At 37.0% G+C, this 20,982-nt stretch overlaps 1 protein-coding gene across 1 annotated transcript in view; it reads left to right on the forward strand.

Annotated features, from left to right (window-relative positions):
- The window catches only part of P3H2 (prolyl 3-hydroxylase 2), a 178,140-nt gene that overhangs the window by 117,466 nt on the left and 39,692 nt on the right, over window positions 1-20,982 (forward strand). Inside the window, exons 3-4 of the mRNA XM_010850711.1 lie at window positions 13,644-13,796; window positions 15,992-16,181. Coding sequence (XP_010849013.1) covers window positions 13,644-13,796; window positions 15,992-16,181 — 343 coding nt within the window. The remainder of the gene's footprint in view (window positions 1-13,643; window positions 13,797-15,991; window positions 16,182-20,982) is intronic.

A 20,982-nucleotide genomic window follows, 5' to 3' on the forward strand; every position in this document is an offset into this window, starting at 1 on the left:
TAAATGTATAATGCACAAATATAAAACTTCTAGAAGATAATACAAATGACTTTGGATTTGGAAGTAGCTTTTTGGATACAATACCAAAGGCACCATCCATTAAAGAAATAAGTGATAAGCTGGACTTCATTCAAATTTAAAACTTCTATTCTGCAAAAGACAGTGGGAAGATAATTAGAACACAAGCAACAGACAAGGAAAAATATTGGCAAACGGCACATTTGACATAAAAAATCCTTACCCAAAATATGCAAAGAACTCTTAAAGCTCAAAAATAAGAAAACCAACATCCTAATTTAAAAATGAATAAAGACCTTAACAGAACCTTACCAATAAAGATATACAAATAATAAATAAGCGTATGAAAAAAATTTTCTACAGCATATTTCATCAGGGGATTGCAAATCCAAGGAAAAAGGAATTGCTAATATGCTTTTATTAGACCAATATCCAGAACACTCACATCAAATGCTGGCAAGAAGGTGGAGCAATAAGAACTTTCATTCATTGCTGATGGGAATACAAAATGGTGAGGTCACTCCAGAACATGGCTTGGTGGTTTCTTACAAACCTAAACTGCTCTTACTACACCGTCCAGCAATCTCATTCCTTGGTATTTCTCCAAAGGAGTTGAAAATTTGTTTTTGCACAATAATCTGCACCCAGATGTTTGTAGCAGCTTTATTGGTAATTTGCAAAACCTAGAAGAAGCTATGACATACTTTAGTAGGTTAATAACTAAAGGAACTGTGGTACATCCAGATACTAATGCTAAAAATGCTAAAAAGAAATGAGCTATGAAGTCTTGAAAAGACAGAGAAACCTCAAATGCATATTACTAAATGAAAGAAGCCAATCTGAAAAGACACACTACTGTGATTATAATTATATAACATTCTGGGAAAGGCAAAACTTTGGTGACAATAAAAAGATCAATGGTTGCCAGGGGTTAGGGTGGGGAGGGATGAATAGCAGGAGAACAGAGAATTTTTAGGAAATAAAAATGCTCTATATAATACCCTAATGATATATACTTGTCTCTATTCATTTCTCTAAATCCATAGAATATACACTACCAAGAGTGATTGCTGTGGTCTTCAGGTGATTATGGTGTGTTGATATAGGTTCCTCAGTTGTAACAAATATACCACTATAGTTAGGGATGCTGATAATAGGAGAGGCTATGTTTGTTTGGTGGCATAGGGGATATTGGAAATCTCTGTTTTTTTGTTTTTTCTTCTTCTAAATCTTGCTCTGAACTTAAAAGAGCTCCAAAAAACAAAATCTTAAGAAAAAGTTTTTTGTAGTTACCTCAAATATTGTAATTGTTATTTTCCAAATTCTTTTTGAAATGAAGCAGGGGAGATTTTCATGACCACACTCACATACATGCACACATAGATACATCTGAGTCTCTTTTTCCAAGAATAAAAAATCAAAGCACTTTAGTGTTCAAAGAGCACCAAATTCCATCCCTGTTCAACCTTGTTTTCCATTACTCTGCAATCTAGACATTTTGCATGAGCCAATTCAGTCAAATTACTATTCTATAAGAATATTTGAGCCATCCCTATTTCTTTCAGCTCATCCTATTCTGCATCTGAGATATATACATGTTTCCTATTCTTCAAGACCAAGTCTCAATCCCACTTTCTCAATGATGTCTTTCCTGTACATTATAGGTTATTGTGGTTTCAAATTTCTTTCAATTTCTATAGTACTGTGTTGAGTGTAACTTACTCTCCCCTCTAATCACATAGAGTCTTAATTCTTGAGATTAATAATCTGTGTGTCTCTTTGTCCTGTTGAGCTGTATTTAACAAATGATTGAGGACAATATTATAAACAATTTATATCCTCAGAGAACACCTATCATAGTTCTTTCTATGGAAGAGGTGATCAGCAAACACTTTTTACATGGGCCAGATATGCATGAACCCACCTCTACTTTGAAATTACGGGATTAAAATCCGAAGTATGTGTTTGTGAATGTTTTAAGAAAAGATACAGATTCTAACTATAGTTTTGCACCTGATTTTCTTTGCAAATGTTTTATCCACCCATTAAATGAAGCAATGGTACTATATGATTTAAAGGGCCTTTCTAGCCCTGGTTATCCATGGTTAATAGAAGTTAGTTCTCAGAAGACCAATGCAGCTGCCACCAAAGTAACAGAAAATGAATGCTACCTGATATGTTTAATAAGTAAGCAAATTCTCTACAAGCTTTAGCCTCCTCAGAAATTCAAATTGACTGGAACTTCTTTCCAGTATAGTCTATTGACTGAGGTATGGAGGAAATGTCTGGGTTTATTGTTAACCTGTGCGTATGCAGGAATACTTAATTTACAGTATAGCCTAAGGTTATTGCTGTGGCTGAATGTTTCACAAAGTGCAGGAATGATGCCAGAGGGGCTTAGGAAACATTGAAAGAACTCTTATCATCAAAACCACCTCTTTAGTAAGACCCTGTGGGCTGTCAGGTTAAGAGTCCCCATTAGTCTGCCTGATGGGTTAAAACCCTGAAAGGACCTTAGACTCTTTTAGAAGTCCCCTCCACGAGTGGTCTTTGGAGTAACTCTCCGTTTGATTTGCAGCCATGGTGCTTTCTTCCATATGAGCTGAAACGAAGGCTTTGAAATACTTTTTGAAGTAAGTCTCTCCACCCTTAAAAGAGTAAGAAAAAGTTTGTATTTCATAGAGGAACATGGCATATTTATACCAAAAAGGTACACGTGTGAAAGTGTTTGCTTTGCTTGTTTGCTTTTCTTACATTTCTCACAGTGGACTGGTTTGGGTAGGAAGTTAAATTTTGTTTCATAAACGCAAAATGGAAGGGAGACCAAAATGAAAAGATGTTAGAAACTGTCACAACATGGGACTTCCCTCGCGGCCCAATGATTAAGAGTTCACTTTCCAATGCAGAGGGTGCTGGTTCAGTCCCTGGCGGGGCAGCTAATAACCCACATGCCTCCCAGCCAAAAAACTGAAGCATAAAATAGAGGCGATATTGTAACAAATTCAACAAAAGACTAAAAATGATCCACCTCAATAAAGAAAGAGAAATTGCAATGACTGAATTTTTCTATATACTCACTAAACTCTAAAGCCCCTCCCCAAGTCATCAGTTTTGGCAAGCTATCTCTTAGTGCTATCCTAGTACTGTTACAATTTTTATTGAGGCAAAGTCCAGTATGTTACTTCCTTTCCCTGGTACATACTCTTCTATCTGTGGTCCACTTAGGATACCTGAGTGTTTACAAGAGAAACAGAACATAAACGCAAATTTTGAGTCTCAGTCCTTGGTTGTCCCATTCCTTCTCACCTATGACAAGCATTTTATACCCGTCACTTTTTTATTTCACGAATCCATGCAACTAACATACATAAAAGTTTGGAAAAGCTTTTCTATTCTCAAGAAATAAAAAATCAGTGTCAGATCTATTTTAAGCTTTCACTGCTGATGTTTAAAGGATACCTTTGAAGCAGAAAGCCCGAATTTAGTTTATTTGCATTTGCAATCATTTGTCAGTCATTTGACAGATAAATTAAAAAGATTGCACCTTTGTACAGTTTGGAGTGAAAAAAAATGTGATCTGGCTGCTGATGACTACAGAGACATAACTCTGGTTGTAAGCAATTAGGCTGTTGGCTCGAGCAAAGTGATGGCTAGCTAGAACTTTCTTAATGGGTCACTAGGGATAGGCAGCATTCATCTCCATTTATCATAATGAAAACCAGGCAGAAGTTAAGCATGCGTGAACAGTTAGAACAACAAACTTTGTTTTTATACCATCGAGTTCATTAAGGGCCACTCAGTCTGTGCCAGCACTATTTCCCCGTGAAGCTATAGCTCATTGTTTTATTATAATGTGTTCTTGTAAATAATAGTCAACCACTTTTGTACTGGACCTAAGGTGAGGTAGGGGTGCATCTTCCACATTTTTCAAGAATTTCACAAGAGGAATTGATTATACACTTGATAAATGATCATTTTTATTATTTTAATTTTTATCAGTAGTATTGTAAATTGTGTTGCAAACTATACAATAGTATACAAGGTTAAATTCTTATTAACAATCTCACAAACAAAATGGTGCTCACATGATATGGGAGTCACAAAGGAGAGTGCAGTTCTGAGCTCACAAAGAGAAATATTAGATTTTTATTTATTTTTCAAAATCAGACATGAGTAAGATTCTTTACATGGCAGTAATGACTACTACAATAGACATGTGACATTGGCAAAACTGGAGTTGAACATGAGTGACAGCCACCTTCCAAAGACATTTTCAAAGAGGATTAAAGCTGTGTCTCCAAAAACAGTAGCAGGAAGCAAATGTCAGAGAGGTCTTGGCCCAAACTTACTTTTCGGTAACCATTAGTCATTCTCTGACACCTCAAGGGAGACTTCTGGACAATACCACAGAGGTTGAGACGCTTTCTCAGTAGTGCAGTCTTACCCTGTCCTAATGTTTGAAACCAAAAATAACAGTGGCATACCAGTAAACCACACATCAATTTCATCTGATACGTCATAAGTAGGGCTTGTCCACATTGCATCCCTGAGATAGTCCTCTCTCCTCACCCAGCAGCCAGCCAAGTCTTGGCCGCTATCTTGTTAGGAACTTAGACAATACACAGACAGCTTGAGAGATTTGGTCCAAATTAAGCACACACACATTTTTTGGCTAATGCTTTGAGTTCCCTCTGTGTGTGTGTGTGTGTGTGTGTGTGTGTGTTTTCCTCAAAAAGTCAAGGACTTTTTGTTTTAAATAGTCTCTAATATGAAATAACATGTTTAAAAGTTTTGCTTCTTTACTTTAGTGTTTTCCTTACCCTAAAAGATGGTTTTTATTTAGATAAGAAATCTTCTAGCATGCTTAACTGATAGATTTGTTGTTCCACAGAGCTTGTTTGATGGTGGCGAGTTACTATCTGTGTTTAACATTAAATTGTAAACATAAGATTAAAACTGCACCAGAGTGTTTAGAAAAAACAGAAGTCTATTAATCAGGCTCAGGACAATAAATAAGGGTATAAGCTGTTTGGCAAAAGAAAGTGCTTTAAAAAATGTATGTTTCCTTTCCAACTTACTCCTCAAGAGAAAACGTTACTCTTTAAATGTGTCATTTCTCATCTAATCCTTACCAAACAGCATTTTGAAAGCTACAAATATTTACTCATAACCATGACTACACTTTAGACTAACATTCCATAAATGCAAAGATAAGTTCCCTTTCTATATTAACATGAACACCTAATTTGTGAATTAATATATGTTCTTTAAAGCTAAAAAATTCTATATGTTCTACCTTGACAAGTAGGAAAGAATTTAATTACTAGAAATTTCCTTTGCTGTGGGGCATTATCTTTTGAGTAAATTATACCTTTTCTGTGTCCAAAAGAACTTGAAGTTACCTTGCTAAATCAATTATTTCTATAATGAGATTTTTCAAATGGGGAAAAAAAACAAACTTAAAGAAAATAATGAAAATATACTAGCTTCAGTTTGATATACTAGAACACAGCATAATACAGTTAATGCAAATGAGAATAAAATTTAGTTCTGAGCTTCCTAGTAGTCAAGCCAACAAGGACAACACAGACTGTCACGTAGTCCTCAATGTCTGCTAAAATTAATTTTACAAATTAGGAAAATCAAACAATTATCTAGCATAGCTGAATTATGAAAATAGCTCAATATATGGGGCTTTTTACAAGTTAAATTAGCAACATAAAGGACAGTAACCTCACCAGAAGTTGTGGAATAAGAATGTAAAGTTATTCTTCATATAGCTGTTTTGGACTCTGAAAATCTGACTCCATTATATGGAAATGTTGGGGAATTTCCTAAGTTAGAATTTTTATTGAAAAGCCTGGTCTTTACATTTGGAACACTGTAATTTGTAGGATTTAGTTTAATTCAGTGGTTTGAACAAACTGCTTTCAATTTTTTTTCAAAATTTGGTGGGTCTTTAATGGTCTTCTTTTAATATGTTCTTCAATTATGTAAAATTTACTTATTTACTGATGTGGTTTTTAAAGGAAAATTAACTTTGGGCTAGCAAAAATTTGAGGTAAATTTGGAGACATTAACAAGAGCTGAAACAGCTATGAAAAGATTGGGTGTCACTATTATTAAAAAAAAAATCTTCCTGCTTCATAAAAGAAAGATAGAAGTTTTTAGCCCATAAATTTTTAGTGTTTTGCATGATATGCTGTAATCTGGTGACTTCCCTTCCTTCCAGCTAGTGTGATTATACTGCTAATCAAAGCTTAAAAATTCCACTATGGCTTAGAAATGGGATGTCTTCACTGTCTATTTACATGTTTGGTAGTAGGTAAGAAACTTCACATGGGGTTAAAAATTCTCTTAAGTTACTATTGTGGAATTTTAAGCAAAGAGCCAAGATAAAAAGATATTTTAATAGCATTGCATCAAACTGTAATGCATGGTATCGGATGAATTCCCAGTTAGGGTGATAAAAATAGAGAAAGAATTCCCTTCTTTATTGAAAATGTTGCTTGAATACAAGAATTGAAATTACTTATTTCAGGCTTGATGTTTTACCCTGACTGTATAAAAAGGCTTCAGAAGATCCAACATTATCTTAAATACTCTGTTTCAAAAGTATACAGTGTTCTCAACGTGTTTTAATGCGTTTTAGAATCAATCCCTTTCTTGCACATGTCTTACAAGCTGTTCTAAACTCATATTCAAAATGCTTGAGCTTCATATTTATGCTAATTCAGAAGCAAAGGAATTTGTGCATCTTCCCTAAAATAAGTTTGAAATTTTTAGAATTGTTTCATTTTGGGCTATGCATCTGCTTTCTGAATTGAAAAACACTGCTATGTCAAGAATGGGCAAAAATGGAAAGGAGGAGAAAGGAATGGAAGAGGGATAGGTGGAAAAGGAGGAGGGAGGTAGCAAACCTGTGCTGTCCTATTTTTATTTTGTTATGTAAAAGCATTACCTCTGCTCTGCATTACTGAAATGTTCTCCTGCCTGCTACCCAAGATCTTTCTCCATGTAGCAGTCTGAATTATCATTTGAAAATATGAATTAGGTATTACTTAAAATTCCTTAATGGTTTCCTCTTGCACTTAGTTTTGTTGTTGTTCAGTCACTCACTTGTGTCCAACTCCTTGTGACACCATGGACTGCAGCGCGCCAGGCTCCACATCCTTCACTGTCTCTAGCAATTTGCTCAAACTCATGTCCTTTGAGTTGATGATACCATTTTCAAACTCTTTACCATAGCCTACCAGATATCTGTTCTCTGACTTCTCAAGTCACTCTCCCTAGTCTCCACTCTGCTTTGGAAACATGTCAAGAATTTTTCCATTTCAGGGCTCTTGCCCTTGACTTTCTTTTGCCTAAATCACTCTTCTACCTCTTCTGCTCATGACTGGCTTTTCAGCATTTAAGTATCAGCTCAAAAATCCCATTGTAGAGTCCTTCCTTGACTAATTCATCTAATGGAGTCCTATCCCAACCCAATCAGCTTGTACTGGACTATCTGTTCATTCATTTCCTCATAGCACTTAATGTAATCTACACTTACTTTCGTTAATGATTTATTTATTTAAGGCTTGTCCCCTTGGATGAGACCATAAGCACCTGGAAATGGGGGTTTTGTCTATTTTGGCTGTGTAGTTAGTCTCATTGACTTTCACAGTGGCTGGCATAGATTTAGTGCAAATATTTGCTGAATAAGTGAATGAGTGAAATAAAGAACTTGGTATGGCTGGAGTTCTGGGTCTATCTGTGTTTTCTTGAATAAGAGGAAAGGAAATTATAAAATTTCTAGGAATTTTTCTAGAAATTTCCTGGGAAAAGTTGCATAGTGGTGAATAGGAATAGCAAGATAGAGCAGGGGCCAAATCCTGCAGTGTCTTGAATGCCATGGAACATAATCTCTGAAATTACCTTGGTGGTCACTGGATAGCTATTGAAGGTTTTTAAGTAGTCAATGTATATTTTTGAAATACTACTTTATTATTTGTTGTGAAAAACCATTTTTGAGTCAGTAGAGTCTGATTCCAACACAATGGACATGAGTTTGAGCAAAGTCTCAGAGATAGTGAAGAACAGGGAATCCTGGTGTGCTGCAGTCCACGAGGTCACAAGAATCAGACACAACTTAGTGACTGAACAACAGCAAGAGTCTGATTCACTCAGCAGTGGAAAGAGTAACTTCTGAACATCAGCAGGGTGTTGATTTAATTAGTTTTTTTCCATGCAGCATGGCTGGCAGGAGAAAATGTTTGCCTTAGCTCTGCATAGCCTGAGATGAAATGGCTCAGTGCTTCTCAAAGGCATTTCTTAACAGTATTTCTCATATCACGGCAGAGCAGCAAACTCCCTTAAACTTGTCATGCCATCTTGTTGAATCATCCTCCTTTCTCCAGCTGTTCATTATTTTACAGTTTATATTTCTAATGCATGGAGTTACCCTCACATTAGAGTTACTCTCTCCTGTGGGTATATTTCAATTTGTTCTTAAAGGAAATCCAATTTGAAGCCTTTAAAGGCAGTTAGCTTCTTATTTATTTCAGTGGAATAGTTGGTAGGATCTTCCTTAGCTGAAACGTAATACTTATAAGACCCTATAATAATCTCCATCTAACAGTTCAGCTGTATATGTAGCATACACATGTTCACCTGGACTTTTCATACTGTGTTAGGTGTGTGTATCTAATTTCTAAAAAGGTGTACACAGATATCAGGCTTCCAGTTAAAATAATGGCTTGTTTTATAGTCTCTGGCAGACAATGCTAGTTTCCTGAACTGGTTCACAATAATTTAAAAGCCAGTTTTATGGATTAAACTTAAGTCATAGAATCTTCTTTATATTTATATTGGAGAACATGGGGTTGTGTTTAATAATGGGCTATAAATAGAGAAAGCACCAAATAAGCAAAAAAAACTAATGTGGTCAAATTTAAGAGAAGGAACCAATTTGTCAGTGTTGGCTGACCATTTTTAAGAGCTACTGAATCACATTCATCAGTGATAATCAGTATTGGAAGCTCTCAGTGTGAATAATAACTTCAGAGATTTTGCTATTAAGCTTCCATCTTTTTAGTCCATTATAGCTTGTGAAGCATACTCACATGTAATATCCCTTTTGATGTGTGTGTAAATTTGCTTCTTAGAACTTGTTTTTATCTTTACTTGGATATATCATAGACATTATCTGTTTATAAAGTAGATGGAAAAAAAGATAAATAAGTCCTGTGGTCCCTATCCTCAGAGAGCTTTACTGGGAGTAACAAGTATAGGCAGCTAAGTGCCATGTACGGCAGAGTCTGATCAGTGTCAGTAGAGGAATAAGGGTAAGATGATCAGCAGTGCTTGACTATAGCTTTAGGGTTGAGAAAAAATCTCTTCGAGAAGCCAGGATTTAAACTTGCCTTTATAGGATATGTTAGATTTCAATAAGAAAAAAACAAAAACCAAAAGATCTCAAGCTCAGGGTACAGTCTGAGCAAAACATGAAGGTAGGAAGGTGAAAAATATATAGAACTTTATCTATGTTCATTCAGTGTTAATGGCTGCTGTTATAAAACTAGAGTGTGTCAATGCTAACCTGTTATGTTCATAACTTATAGTCGACTCTTAACTAGAGGCCATTTTCACCAACCACCGGTACCTTATTATATCCTCATAAATTACATTCTTATGGCAGTTTCAGACTATGCACACTCAGCATTAATGAGGATATATTTACATCCTTGAAATTAATAGATCATATATAAATTGTATCCTGTTATTTATTTTTTCAAGGTTTTAGTGATTCCTGAAGCACTATCAATAAATCCTTCCAAAATCCTATGTAGTATCAATAAATTCTTCCAAAAGCCTATGTAGTAGGTGGTGTCATGGGGGTTTCTTAATGTAGAACCAAGACACAGATGTTTAAATGACTTTTTTCAGGTTCATTTGTTCAGTCAGTGTAAATATATACCCAATTTAGAACCTATTCCTCTTCCTCTGTATCTATATATTTGGCATTATGTAGAGTCCATATAATTCATATTTGTCTGTGTTGGTGTATGAGGAATTAAGGAAATTTTAATTAATGAAGAAACAAGAAGTCCTAAATTAGTGATTTTTGACAGCAAAAATAATTTCTGAAACCCCTAAAGTGAGAACAAGAGTAAAGGTGGCAGGCAAAACTGGTATCAGGGAAGATTGAATGAAGGGAAGAGCAGTAGCTAAGACTACGCAAATTAAAAAGGGAAGGCTTTACTATTATTGGACAAAGATAAGGATGTCAGATCTTAAAATACAACAGTTTGTGTTTTCTATAGTGATGGATAAGATTTTTTATATACCATGAAATAGCTCAGGATTTCTTACAGATACTTGAGGGCCAGACTGTCAAAAGCCAACTCAGTTGAATATTTTATGCCTCCCATGATTCCACATTTACTTGTTCAGTAACAGTGAATTTCATTTCTCAAAACAACACAAGAGAAGACTCTACACATGGACATCACCAGATGGTCAACACCAAAATCAGATTGATTATATTATTTGTAGCCAAAGATGGAGAAGCTCTATACGGTCAGCACAAACAAGACCAGGAGCTGACTGTAGCTCAGATCATGAACTCCTTATTTCCAAATTCAGACTGAAATTGAAGAAAGTGGGGAAAACCACTAGAACATTCAGGTATGACCTAAATCAAATCCCTTATGACTATACAGTGGAAGTGAGAAATAGATTTAAGGGATTAGATCTGATAGACAAAGTGCCTATGAACTATGGATGGAAGTTCGTGATATTGTACAGGAGACAGGAATCAAGACCATCCCCAAGAAAAAGAAATGCAAAAAAGCAAAATGGCTGTCTGAGGAGGCCTTACAAATAGCTGAGAAAAGAAGAGAAGTGAAAAGCAAAGGAGAAAAGGAAAGATATAAGCATCTGAATGCAGAGTTCCAAAGAATAGCAAGGAGAGATAAGAAAGCCTTCCTCAGTGATCAATGCGAAGAAATAAAGGAAAACAGCAGAATGGAAAAGACTAGAGATCTCTTCAAGAAAATTAGAGATACAAAGGGAATATTTCATGCAAAGATGGTCTCAGTAAAGGACAGAAATGGTATGGACCTAACAGCAGCTGAAGATGTTAAGAAGAGGTGGCAAGAATACACAGAACTGTACAAAAAAATCTTCATGACCCAGATAATCACAGTGGTGTGATCACTCACCTAGAGCCAGACATCCTGGAATGTGAAGTCAAGTGGGCCTTAGGAAACATCACTATGAACAAAGCTAGTAGAGGTGATGGAATTCCATTTGAGCTATTTCAAATCCTGAAAGATGATGCTGTGAAAATGCTGCACTCAATATGTCAGCAAATTTGGAAAACTCGGCAGTGGCCATAGGCCTGGAAAAAGTCAGTTTTCATTCCAATCCCAAAGAAAGGCAATGACAAAGAATGCTCAAACTACTGCACAATTGCACTCATCTCACATGCTAGTAAAGTAATGCTCCAAATTCTCCAAGCCAGGCTTCAGCAATACATGAACCGTGAACTTCCAGATGTTCAAGCTGGTTTTAGAAAAGGCAGAGGAACCAGAGATCAAATTGCCAACATCTGCTGGATCATCGAACAATCAAGAGAGTTCCAGAAAACATCTATTTCTGCTTTATTGACTATTCCAAACCCTTTGACTGTGTGGACTACAACAAACTGTGGAAAATTCTGAAAGAGATGGGAATACCAGACCACCTGACCTGCCTCTTGAGAAACCTGTATGCAGGTCAGAAAGCAATAGTTAGAACTGGACATGTAACAACAGACTGGTTCCAACTAGGAAAAAGAGTACATCAAGGCTGTATATTGTCACCCTGCTTACTTAACTTATATTCAGAGTACATCATGAGAAACACTGGACTGAAAGAAACACAAGCTGGAATAAAGATTGCTAGGAGAAATATCAATAACCTCAGATATGCAGATGACACCACCCTTATGGCAGAAAGTGAAGAACTAAAGAGCCTCTCAATGAAAGTGAAAGAGGAGGGTGAAAAAGTTGGCTTAAAGCTCAACATTGAGAAAATGAAGATCATGGCATCTGGTCACATCACTTCGTTGCAAATAGATGGGGAAACAGTGGAAACAGCGGCTGACTTTATTTTTGGGGACTCCAAAATCACTGCAGATGGTGATTGCAGCCATGAAATTAAAAGAGGCTTACTCCTTGGAAGGAAAGTTGTGACCAACCTAGATAGCATATTCAAAAGCAGAGACATTACTTTGCCAACAAAGGTCCATCTAGTCAAGGCTATGGGTTTTCCAGTGATAAAGTATGGATGTGAGAATTGGACTATAAAGAAAGCTAAGCACTGAAGAATTGATGCTTTTGAACTGTGGTGTTGGAATGGACTCTTGAGAGTCCCTTTTACTGCAAGGAAATCCAACCAGTCCATCCTAAAGGAGATCAGTGCTGGGTGTTCATTGGAAGGACTGATGTTGAAGCTGAAACTCCAATACTTTGGCCAACTGATACGAAGAGCTGACTCTTTTGAAAAGACCCTATGCTGGGAAAGATTGAGGGCAGGAGGAGAAGGGGACAACAGAGGATGAGGTGGTTGGATGGCATCACCAACTCAATGGACATGGGTTTGGGTGGCATCTGAGAGTTGGTGATAGACGGGGAGGCCTGATGTACTGAGGTTCATGGAGTCACACAGAGTCAGACATGACTGAGTGACTGAACTGAACTGACACTTCAAAATAGACCTAATGTAATTTATATTTCATTGTGAAAATGACTAGTGCTAGTGTGACTATTCACTTTTCTGAATTGAGGTCAGACTCTGTCTATAGATATTCTCCATGGATAAAACAGGGCAAAATGTATTAAATCAAACAAATTTAATTTCATTTTGTTTAAAAAAGTACACCACTGCATGTTACATGGGGAACAGCATATTAAGTGGTTTAAGAGGAGATTTATAGTGTCTTTGTATTTTATTGAAAATCCTTCTTTTTGTACTGATGAGAATCCAAGTGTAAGTTTGGAATCAATTTCTTAATCAAAGAAATATAGTAGTACATTTTCTGTACTATATTTAGTATCTGTATGGATTGGAAGAATTATTTTAAAATCTGTGTTCTTCATATTCTAAAGCCTTTATAGCAAACTTGGTGTAGTGGAATGTATCCCCAATATCATATTTCAGAAAGTCACGGTTTACTTCTCTATTGTAAGGATTAAAGCCAAAAGGAACACAAAGAAAATCAGATAAAAAAGACAAAAATATTGAAAATGTGAATCAGACATGGCACAGCATTGGCAGTTTTTAATTTTGATCAATCGAAAAGCAAACGGAAGCATGTCGATTCAATTTGCCAGGAAACACAGATGGCTTCGAAATGAGGGAGAAGAGAACAAACTTAGAACAAAGCACGTTTATCCGTTTTCACCATAGCCAAAATACCCATACCCACATATCATTTTAGGAGCGCTTGTTTATTAACCTCCTGCCCTTTAGTGTGGAGGCTGGCTGGAGGGAATGAACCCAGCCCTGGCACTTTCAGTCTGTGACCCTTGGACTGGTACTCAATGTGGTTTAGAAATATTTGCCTTCATTTGGTCCTTTTTTTCTCCCCCTCTTTATAGCTTAACCAGATGGAAAAGGCAGTGGCAGCAGCACACACATTTTTCATGGCCAACCCCGAGCACATGGAAATGCAGCAGAACATCGAGAATTACAGAACGATGGCGGGAGTTGAAGACCTCCAGCTGGTAGACCGGGAGGCCAAACCACACCTGGTAAGCTTTGGGGATCCTGCACTAACCATGAGAAGCTAAGTGCTACCAAGGTTCAATGGATTCAGAGCAAATTCCTATGAGTGGATATCTCACACTGATTCTCAATTTCCAATACAGTTTCATTTTTGTACTTTAAGATGAAACATTGTAGTGCAGGGCTAAAAATATTGAGAGAGAAATTAAAATTAACTTAGAAAAGCAGTATGATATGGTGAAAAGTAAGACATGACATAAACATTTGTAGCCCTTTGTGAGCCTCAGCCTTCCCCTGTACCCCCATGCCTCCCACCTTCAGCACTTTAATTTTACCCACTGGAGTTGAAACCCATGTGAATTGCTCAAAGTCACCCCATGATTTCCCAGCAACCAATTCAGTGGTTTTTCCAGGGTACTCATACATTTCAATTTTTTGTTTTTTTAAAGCTACATAAAGCTGAAGCTGAAGCAGGAAGCTGAAGCTCCAATACTTTTGTCACCTGATGCAAAGAGCCAACTCACTGGGAAAGATCCTGATGCTGGGAAAGATTGAGGTCAGGAAGAGAAGGGGATGACAGAGGATGAGGTGATTGGATGGTATCACTGACTCAGTGGACATGAGTTTGAGCAAACTCTGGGAGATAATGATCAGGGAAGTCTGGTGTGTTGCAGTCCAGGGACTACAAAGGGTCGGACACAACTTAAGGATGGAAAAACAACAACAAAGTTACATAATTATTCCTTCCCAAGAGGCTCAGTGGCAGAGAATCTGCCTGTCAATGCAGGAGATGCAGGAGACATGGGTTCAATTCCTGGGTTGGGAAGATCCCCCAAGGACATTTCTTGTCCCCCAAGAAATGACAACCCTCTCTAGTAGTCTTGCCTGGAAGATTCCATAGACAAGCTTGAAGGGCTACAGTCCATAGGGTCACAAGGAGTCTGACAGAACTGAGCGACTGAGCATCATTTCAGTTCAGTCACTCAGTCATGTCAAACTCTTTGCGACCACATGGACTGCAGCACGCCAAGCTTCCCTATCCACCACCAACTCCTGGAGCCTGCTCAAACTCACGTCCATCGAGTCAGTGATATGATCTAACCATCTCATCCTCTGTTGCCCCCTTCTCCTCTTGCCTTTAGTCTTTCACAGAATTAAGGTCTTTTCCAGTGAGTCAGTTCTTCGCATCAGCTGGCCAAAGTATTGGAGCTTTAGTTTCAGCATCAGTCCTTCCAATCAATATTCAGGACTGATTTTCTTGAGGATTGACTGGGTTGATCTCCCTGCAGTCCAAGAGACTCTGAAGACTCTTCTCCAACACCACATTTCAAAAGCATCAGTTCTTTAGCACTCAGCCTTCTTACATCCATTTATGACTACTGGAAAAATCATAGCTTTGACCATCTGAACCTTTGTTGGAAAAGTAATGTCTCTGCTTTTTAAAATGCTCTATAGATTTGTCATAGCTGCTCTTCCAAGGAGCAAGCATCTTTTAATTTCATGGCTGCAGTCACTATCTGCAATGATATTTGAACCCCAAGAAAACAAAGTCTGTCACCATTTCCATTGTTTCCCCATCCATTTGCCATGAAGTGATGGGACCAGATGCCATGATCTTCGTTTTTTGAATGTTGGGTTTTAAGCCAGCTTTTTCACTCTCCTCTTTCACTTTCATCAAGAGGCTCCTCAGCACCTCTTTGCTTTCTGCCATGCAAAGACAGAGCATGCATGCATACAATTATTCCTTTAAATAAAATCACTATTCTCAAAGTATGACCTTCAAGGGACTGAAGAAAAGGCTAAGAGAGGAAGATTTTAGATGGAAGTCATTTTTCTTCTTTTTAAAAAAATTGAACCAGGCTTGGAAATGAGCATCTCATCCATCCACATAAGTCTTCCTGCACTTGGTTGCATAGCCCTACCTACATTCAAACAGGTTAGAAATCAAAGTCTTGAGTGATCTCAGGAAGGAAATGAAATTGATTGATGCTGCAGCATAGGCTTACTCAGTCAATCCCTTCTCATTTATGAGTTGAAGCCAGCGACTGAAGTGAACTGAACCGAAGCCAGGGCAGTTACCCTTTATCTCCCAGTGAGACCCTTTATCTTTCACAGTGAAAGAATCCCCTGCCCCACTTCCTAAGTGATCTAGAATCTTCCTGCATCTTGCTATTCAAGTTCTTCTTGGGTGGTCTTAAAATTTTTTTCTGTTTCTTTCTAGGAGAGTTACAGTGCAGGAGTCAAACACTATGAGGCCGATGACTTTGAACTAGCTATCAAGTACTTTGAACAAGCTTTAAGAGAATATTTCAATGAAGACATGGAGTGCAGAGCTCTGTGTGAGGGTCCTCAGAGATTTGAGGAATATGAATACTTAGGGTACAAAGCTGGTCTCTATGAAGCCATTGCAGGTAAAGATTATTTTTTCTTTGATTTTCTGATTGTAGAAAAACTAGATGCCAAACTGTTCCAACAATGTAGAAGTATGTATTGTAAAAATTAAATAGTGTAAAAAGATTCTCATGTACATATCATATCGTGTCTCCCATGAATTATTTTCCCTAGTTTAAATTTTGGTGACTGTGCTCCCAAGATTTTTCATGTGCATACTTAAATATCTATGTGTTTATTATAATTATTATTTAATTTTTATTAAAATGAGTCAATATTATAGATACTGCTTTTAAGTATATGTCTTGTTTTTGTTTTACTTACGCTTAACAACATATTGTGGATTTCTTCTCATGTAAGTACATGTAGATCTACCTTACTGCATTATATGGGGAAAGCATAATTTATTTGACCAGTCTTTTACTGATGAATATTAAGAAAGTTGCAATTTTTCATTACGTTTACCCATGTAGTAGTGAATACCTTTGTATAGTTTTCTTCAATTACTTAAATGAATAACTTATTACATACAGGGATTTAATATATCACAAAGTGACATTAACTGAGGAGGTTAACTAGTTAACCTAACCTAACGTTATGGTGGGAAGTGAGTTCTCTGCTGCATATGAAAAAATACACAAAGACAAATTGTATTATACTAATACAATATTAGTTTATATTGTATTATATTAGTTTAGTATTAATTTAAATTGTATTATACTAATATAATAAAAAATAGAACTGTTAGAAGAAAATGTAAGAGAATATTAATATAACAAAAGGATAGTTCTCAGACAAAAGATGAGAAGGTTGAAGAAAAAGAATTTAAAAGATTGATAAATACAAAAGATACTATAAATCAAGTTGACTTTTAATGGTAAGTCAAAAGTTGCAAAATGTTTATAGGTAAACAGTTACTATCACTAATATTTAAACAGTCTGTGAATTATTATTAGTAACAGTTTATTTTTGCTTATTGGTAGTAATAACAATGAGCAACATTTTTTTTTAGCAGTTGCAGTATACATTTTATATAGTTATATCACTTTTATATTTCTTTTAATCCTCTAAACAACTCCCTGTGGGTATTGTTATTCACCCTCTTCTCCCCTTTTAAATGAGCAGTTTAGACCTCAGAAAGATTAAGTAATGGGATTAAGGTGAAGTTGAGAATCAATCCTAGGATTTTCTCACTCTGAAGCCTATACTTTGAAGATCTACACAGCTGAAAAATTGACAAAGTTTATTTAGTCAATAATAAATCTTTAATGCATATTTGTTGAGTATATACTATGTTCCAAGTTATAAAAGCATGAAAAACAATGTTTACCCGCACACACACTCATAGAAATCCAAATTAATAAAGTCAATTTGCTTTCCCCAACTTCCAGTGTTTTCTGTCTTCATTGAAAACATCACTCATCTAGTAGCTCAAACCAAAGCCCTAGATATCTTTAACTCTACATTTCCTTCAATTCCTATTCATTCCCCTCCCACTTGTTACTAAACTTTGATGGAGGCTGCTTCCTAACAGCGTTTAAGATTTTCTAATTCTTTCCACTCCTTTTGCTACTTTTCTGGCTCAAATCAGCAGTGTATTTTGACTAATCTGCTGTGATAGCCTCCCTCCTGGTCCTCATGTTCTGATCAGGTTTTATTCTGTAGAGCAGACAGGACAGTTTTCAAAAAATGGGAATTCTGTTTATAGACATACTGACATCTCTAGACACCCCAGTGGCTTCCATTGCACTTGAAATCCAAAACCTTTAACAAAGACTTTCATCACTGCATAATAGTATATATTTTCTTCCTCTCTTTTTCTCTCTTTAATCCACTCCTGCTGTACTTCTTTTAATTCCTAGGGTATGCCATACTCATTTCCACTCATAGAAAATTGAAAATATTTTCTATCACTTGGCTATTGTCCAATCTTCTTAAGTACTTAATCCTCAGTGCCTACTTACGGTAGTGGTGGTATAGTTGCTAAGTCATGTCCAACTCTTGTGACCCCATGGTCTGTCACCCACCAAGCTCCTTTGTCCATGAGATTTCCCGGGAAAGAATACTAGAGTGGGTTGCCTTTTCCTTTTCCATTAGCCTACTTACAGTGACTGGCAAATAGCAGGTGTTCCGTGAATATTTGTTAAATGAATGGGTGGAAGGAAGAAAAGAAGAAAAGGATGAGGGAAAGAAGGGAGGAGACTATATATCCATTAATCATATCTTAGACATTAAAAGGGCTAATAATACTCTGTATCTGTGAAAATATAAGTCAAAATATTGAGGTTTTTTAGTGGGATAATTAGGAAATGTCTATCAAAATTTAGACTAGGAAGTAAACTGGAAATCAATTTGCATTTGTTTGGCCTTTTTTTTTTTACATTTTAGAAATGTATATGCCTACACATTTCAAACTGATTGCCATAATAAATCTAGTTATAATATGTCATGATACAAAGATTATTGTTGTTCAGTCGCTAAGTTGTGACTCTTTGCAACCCAATGGACTATAGCATTCCAGGCTCCTCTGTCTTCCACTATCTTCCAGAGTTTGCACAAACTCATGTCCATTGAGTCAGTGATGCTATCTAACCACTAACCATCTCATGCTCTGCCACCCCCTTATCCTTTTACCTTCGATCTTTCCCAGCATCAGTGTCTTTTCCAATGAGTCAGTTCTTCACATCAGGTGGCCAAAGTTTTGGAGTTTCAGTTTCAGCATCAGTCCTTCCATTGAATATTCAGAACTGATTTCCTTTAGGATGGACTGGTTGGATCGCCTTGCAGTCCATGGAACTCTTAAGACTCTTCTCCAACACCAGAGTTCAAAAGCATCAATTCTGGGCTCAGCTTTCTTTATAGTCCAACTCTCAAATCCATACATGACTACTGGAAAAACCATACCTTTTACTAGACAGAACTTTGTTAGCAAAGTCTCTGCTTTTTAATATGCTGTCTAGGCTGGTCATAGCTTTTCTTGTAAGGAGCAAGGGTATTTTAATTTCATGGCTGCAGTCACCATCTACAGTAATTTTGGAGCCCCCCAAAATAAAGTCTCACACTGTTTTCATTGTATCCCCGTCTATTTGGCATGAAGTGATGAGACTGGATGCCATGATCTTAGTTTTCTGAATGTTGAGTTTTAAGCCAGCTTTTTCACTCTCTTCTGTCACTTTTATCAAGAGGCTCTTTAGTTCTTCACTTTCTGCCATAAGGGTTGTGTCCTCTGGATATCTGAGATTACTGATATTTCTCCCAGCAACCTTGATTCCAGCTTGTGCTTCATCCAGCCCAGCATCTCACATGATGTACCCTGCATATAGGTTAAATAAGCAGGGTGACAATATACAGCCTTGATGTACTCCTTTCCTGATTTGGAACCAGTCTGTTGTTCCATGTCCAGTTCTAACTGTTGCTTCCTGATCTGCACACAGATTTCTCAGGAGGCAGATCAGGCGGTCTGGTATTCCCATCTTTTTCAGAATTTTCCACAGTTTGTTGTGATCCACACAGTCAAAGGCTTTTGAATTGTCAATAAAGCAGAAGTAGATATTTTTCCTGGAACTGCCTTGCTTTTTTTATGATCCAATGGATGTTGGCAATTTGCTCTCTGGTTCCTCTGCCTTTTCTAAATCCAGCTTGAACATCTGGAAGCCCACAGTTCACGTACTTTTGAAGCGTGGCTTGGAGAATTTTGAGCATTACTTTGCTGGCCTGTGAGTTGAGTGCAGTTGTGCGGTAGTTCGAACATTCTTTGACATTGCCTTTCTTTGGGATTAGAATGAAAACTGACCTTTTCCAGCCCTGTGGCCACTGCTGAATTTTCCAAATTTGCTGGCATATTGAATTGCAGCAGTTTAGCAGCACCATCTTCTAGGATTTGAAATACCTTAACTGGAATTCCATCACCTCTACTAGCTTTGTTCATAATGACGCTTCCTAAGGCCCACTTGACTTTGCATTCCAGGATGTCTGGCTCTAAGTGAATGATCACACTATTGTGTATATCTGGGTCCTGAAGATCTTTTTGTATAGTTCTGTGTATTCTTGCCACCTCTTCTTAATATCTTCTGCTTCTATTAGGTCTGTTACTGTGCCCATCTTTGCATGAAGTGTTCCCTTGGTATCTCTAATTTCATGAAGAGATCTCTAGTCTTTCCCATTCTATTGTTTCCCTCTATTTCTTTGCATTGATCACTGAGGAAGGCTTTCTTATCTCTCCTTGCTGTTCTTTGGAACTCTTCATTCAAATGGGTATATATTTCCTTTTCTCCTTTGCTTTAGCTTCTCTTCTTTTCTCAGGCAGTTATAAGGTCTCCTCAGACAACCATTTTGCCTTTTTGCACTTCCTTTTCTTGGGGATGGTCTTGATCACTGCCTCCTGTACATTGTCCTGAACCTCTATCCATAGTTCTTCAGGCACTCTGTCTATCAGATACAATCTCTTGAATCTGTTTGTCACTTCCACTCTATAATCATAAGAGATTTGATTTAGGTCATACGTGAAGAGGAACTAAAAAGCCTCTTGATGAAAGTGAAAGTGGAGAGTGAAAAAGTTGGCTTAAAGCTCAACATTCAGAAAAATAAGATCATGGCATCCGGTCCCATCACTTCATGGGAAATAGATGGGGAAACAGTTGAAGCAGTGTCAGACTTTATTTTTTGGGGCTCCAAAATCACCGCAGATGGTGATTGCAGCCATGAAATTAAAAGACGCTTACTTCTTGGAAGGAAAGTTATAACCAACCTAGATAGCATATTCAAAAGCAGAGACATCACTTTGCCAACAAAGGTCTGTCTAGTCAAGGCTATGGTCTTTCC

Source organism: Bison bison, unplaced genomic scaffold, assembly GCF_000754665.1.
Source record: "Bison bison bison isolate TAMUID 2011002044 unplaced genomic scaffold, Bison_UMD1.0 scf7180017864294, whole genome shotgun sequence".
NCBI classification, from domain to species: domain Eukaryota; kingdom Metazoa; phylum Chordata; class Mammalia; order Artiodactyla; family Bovidae; genus Bison; species Bison bison.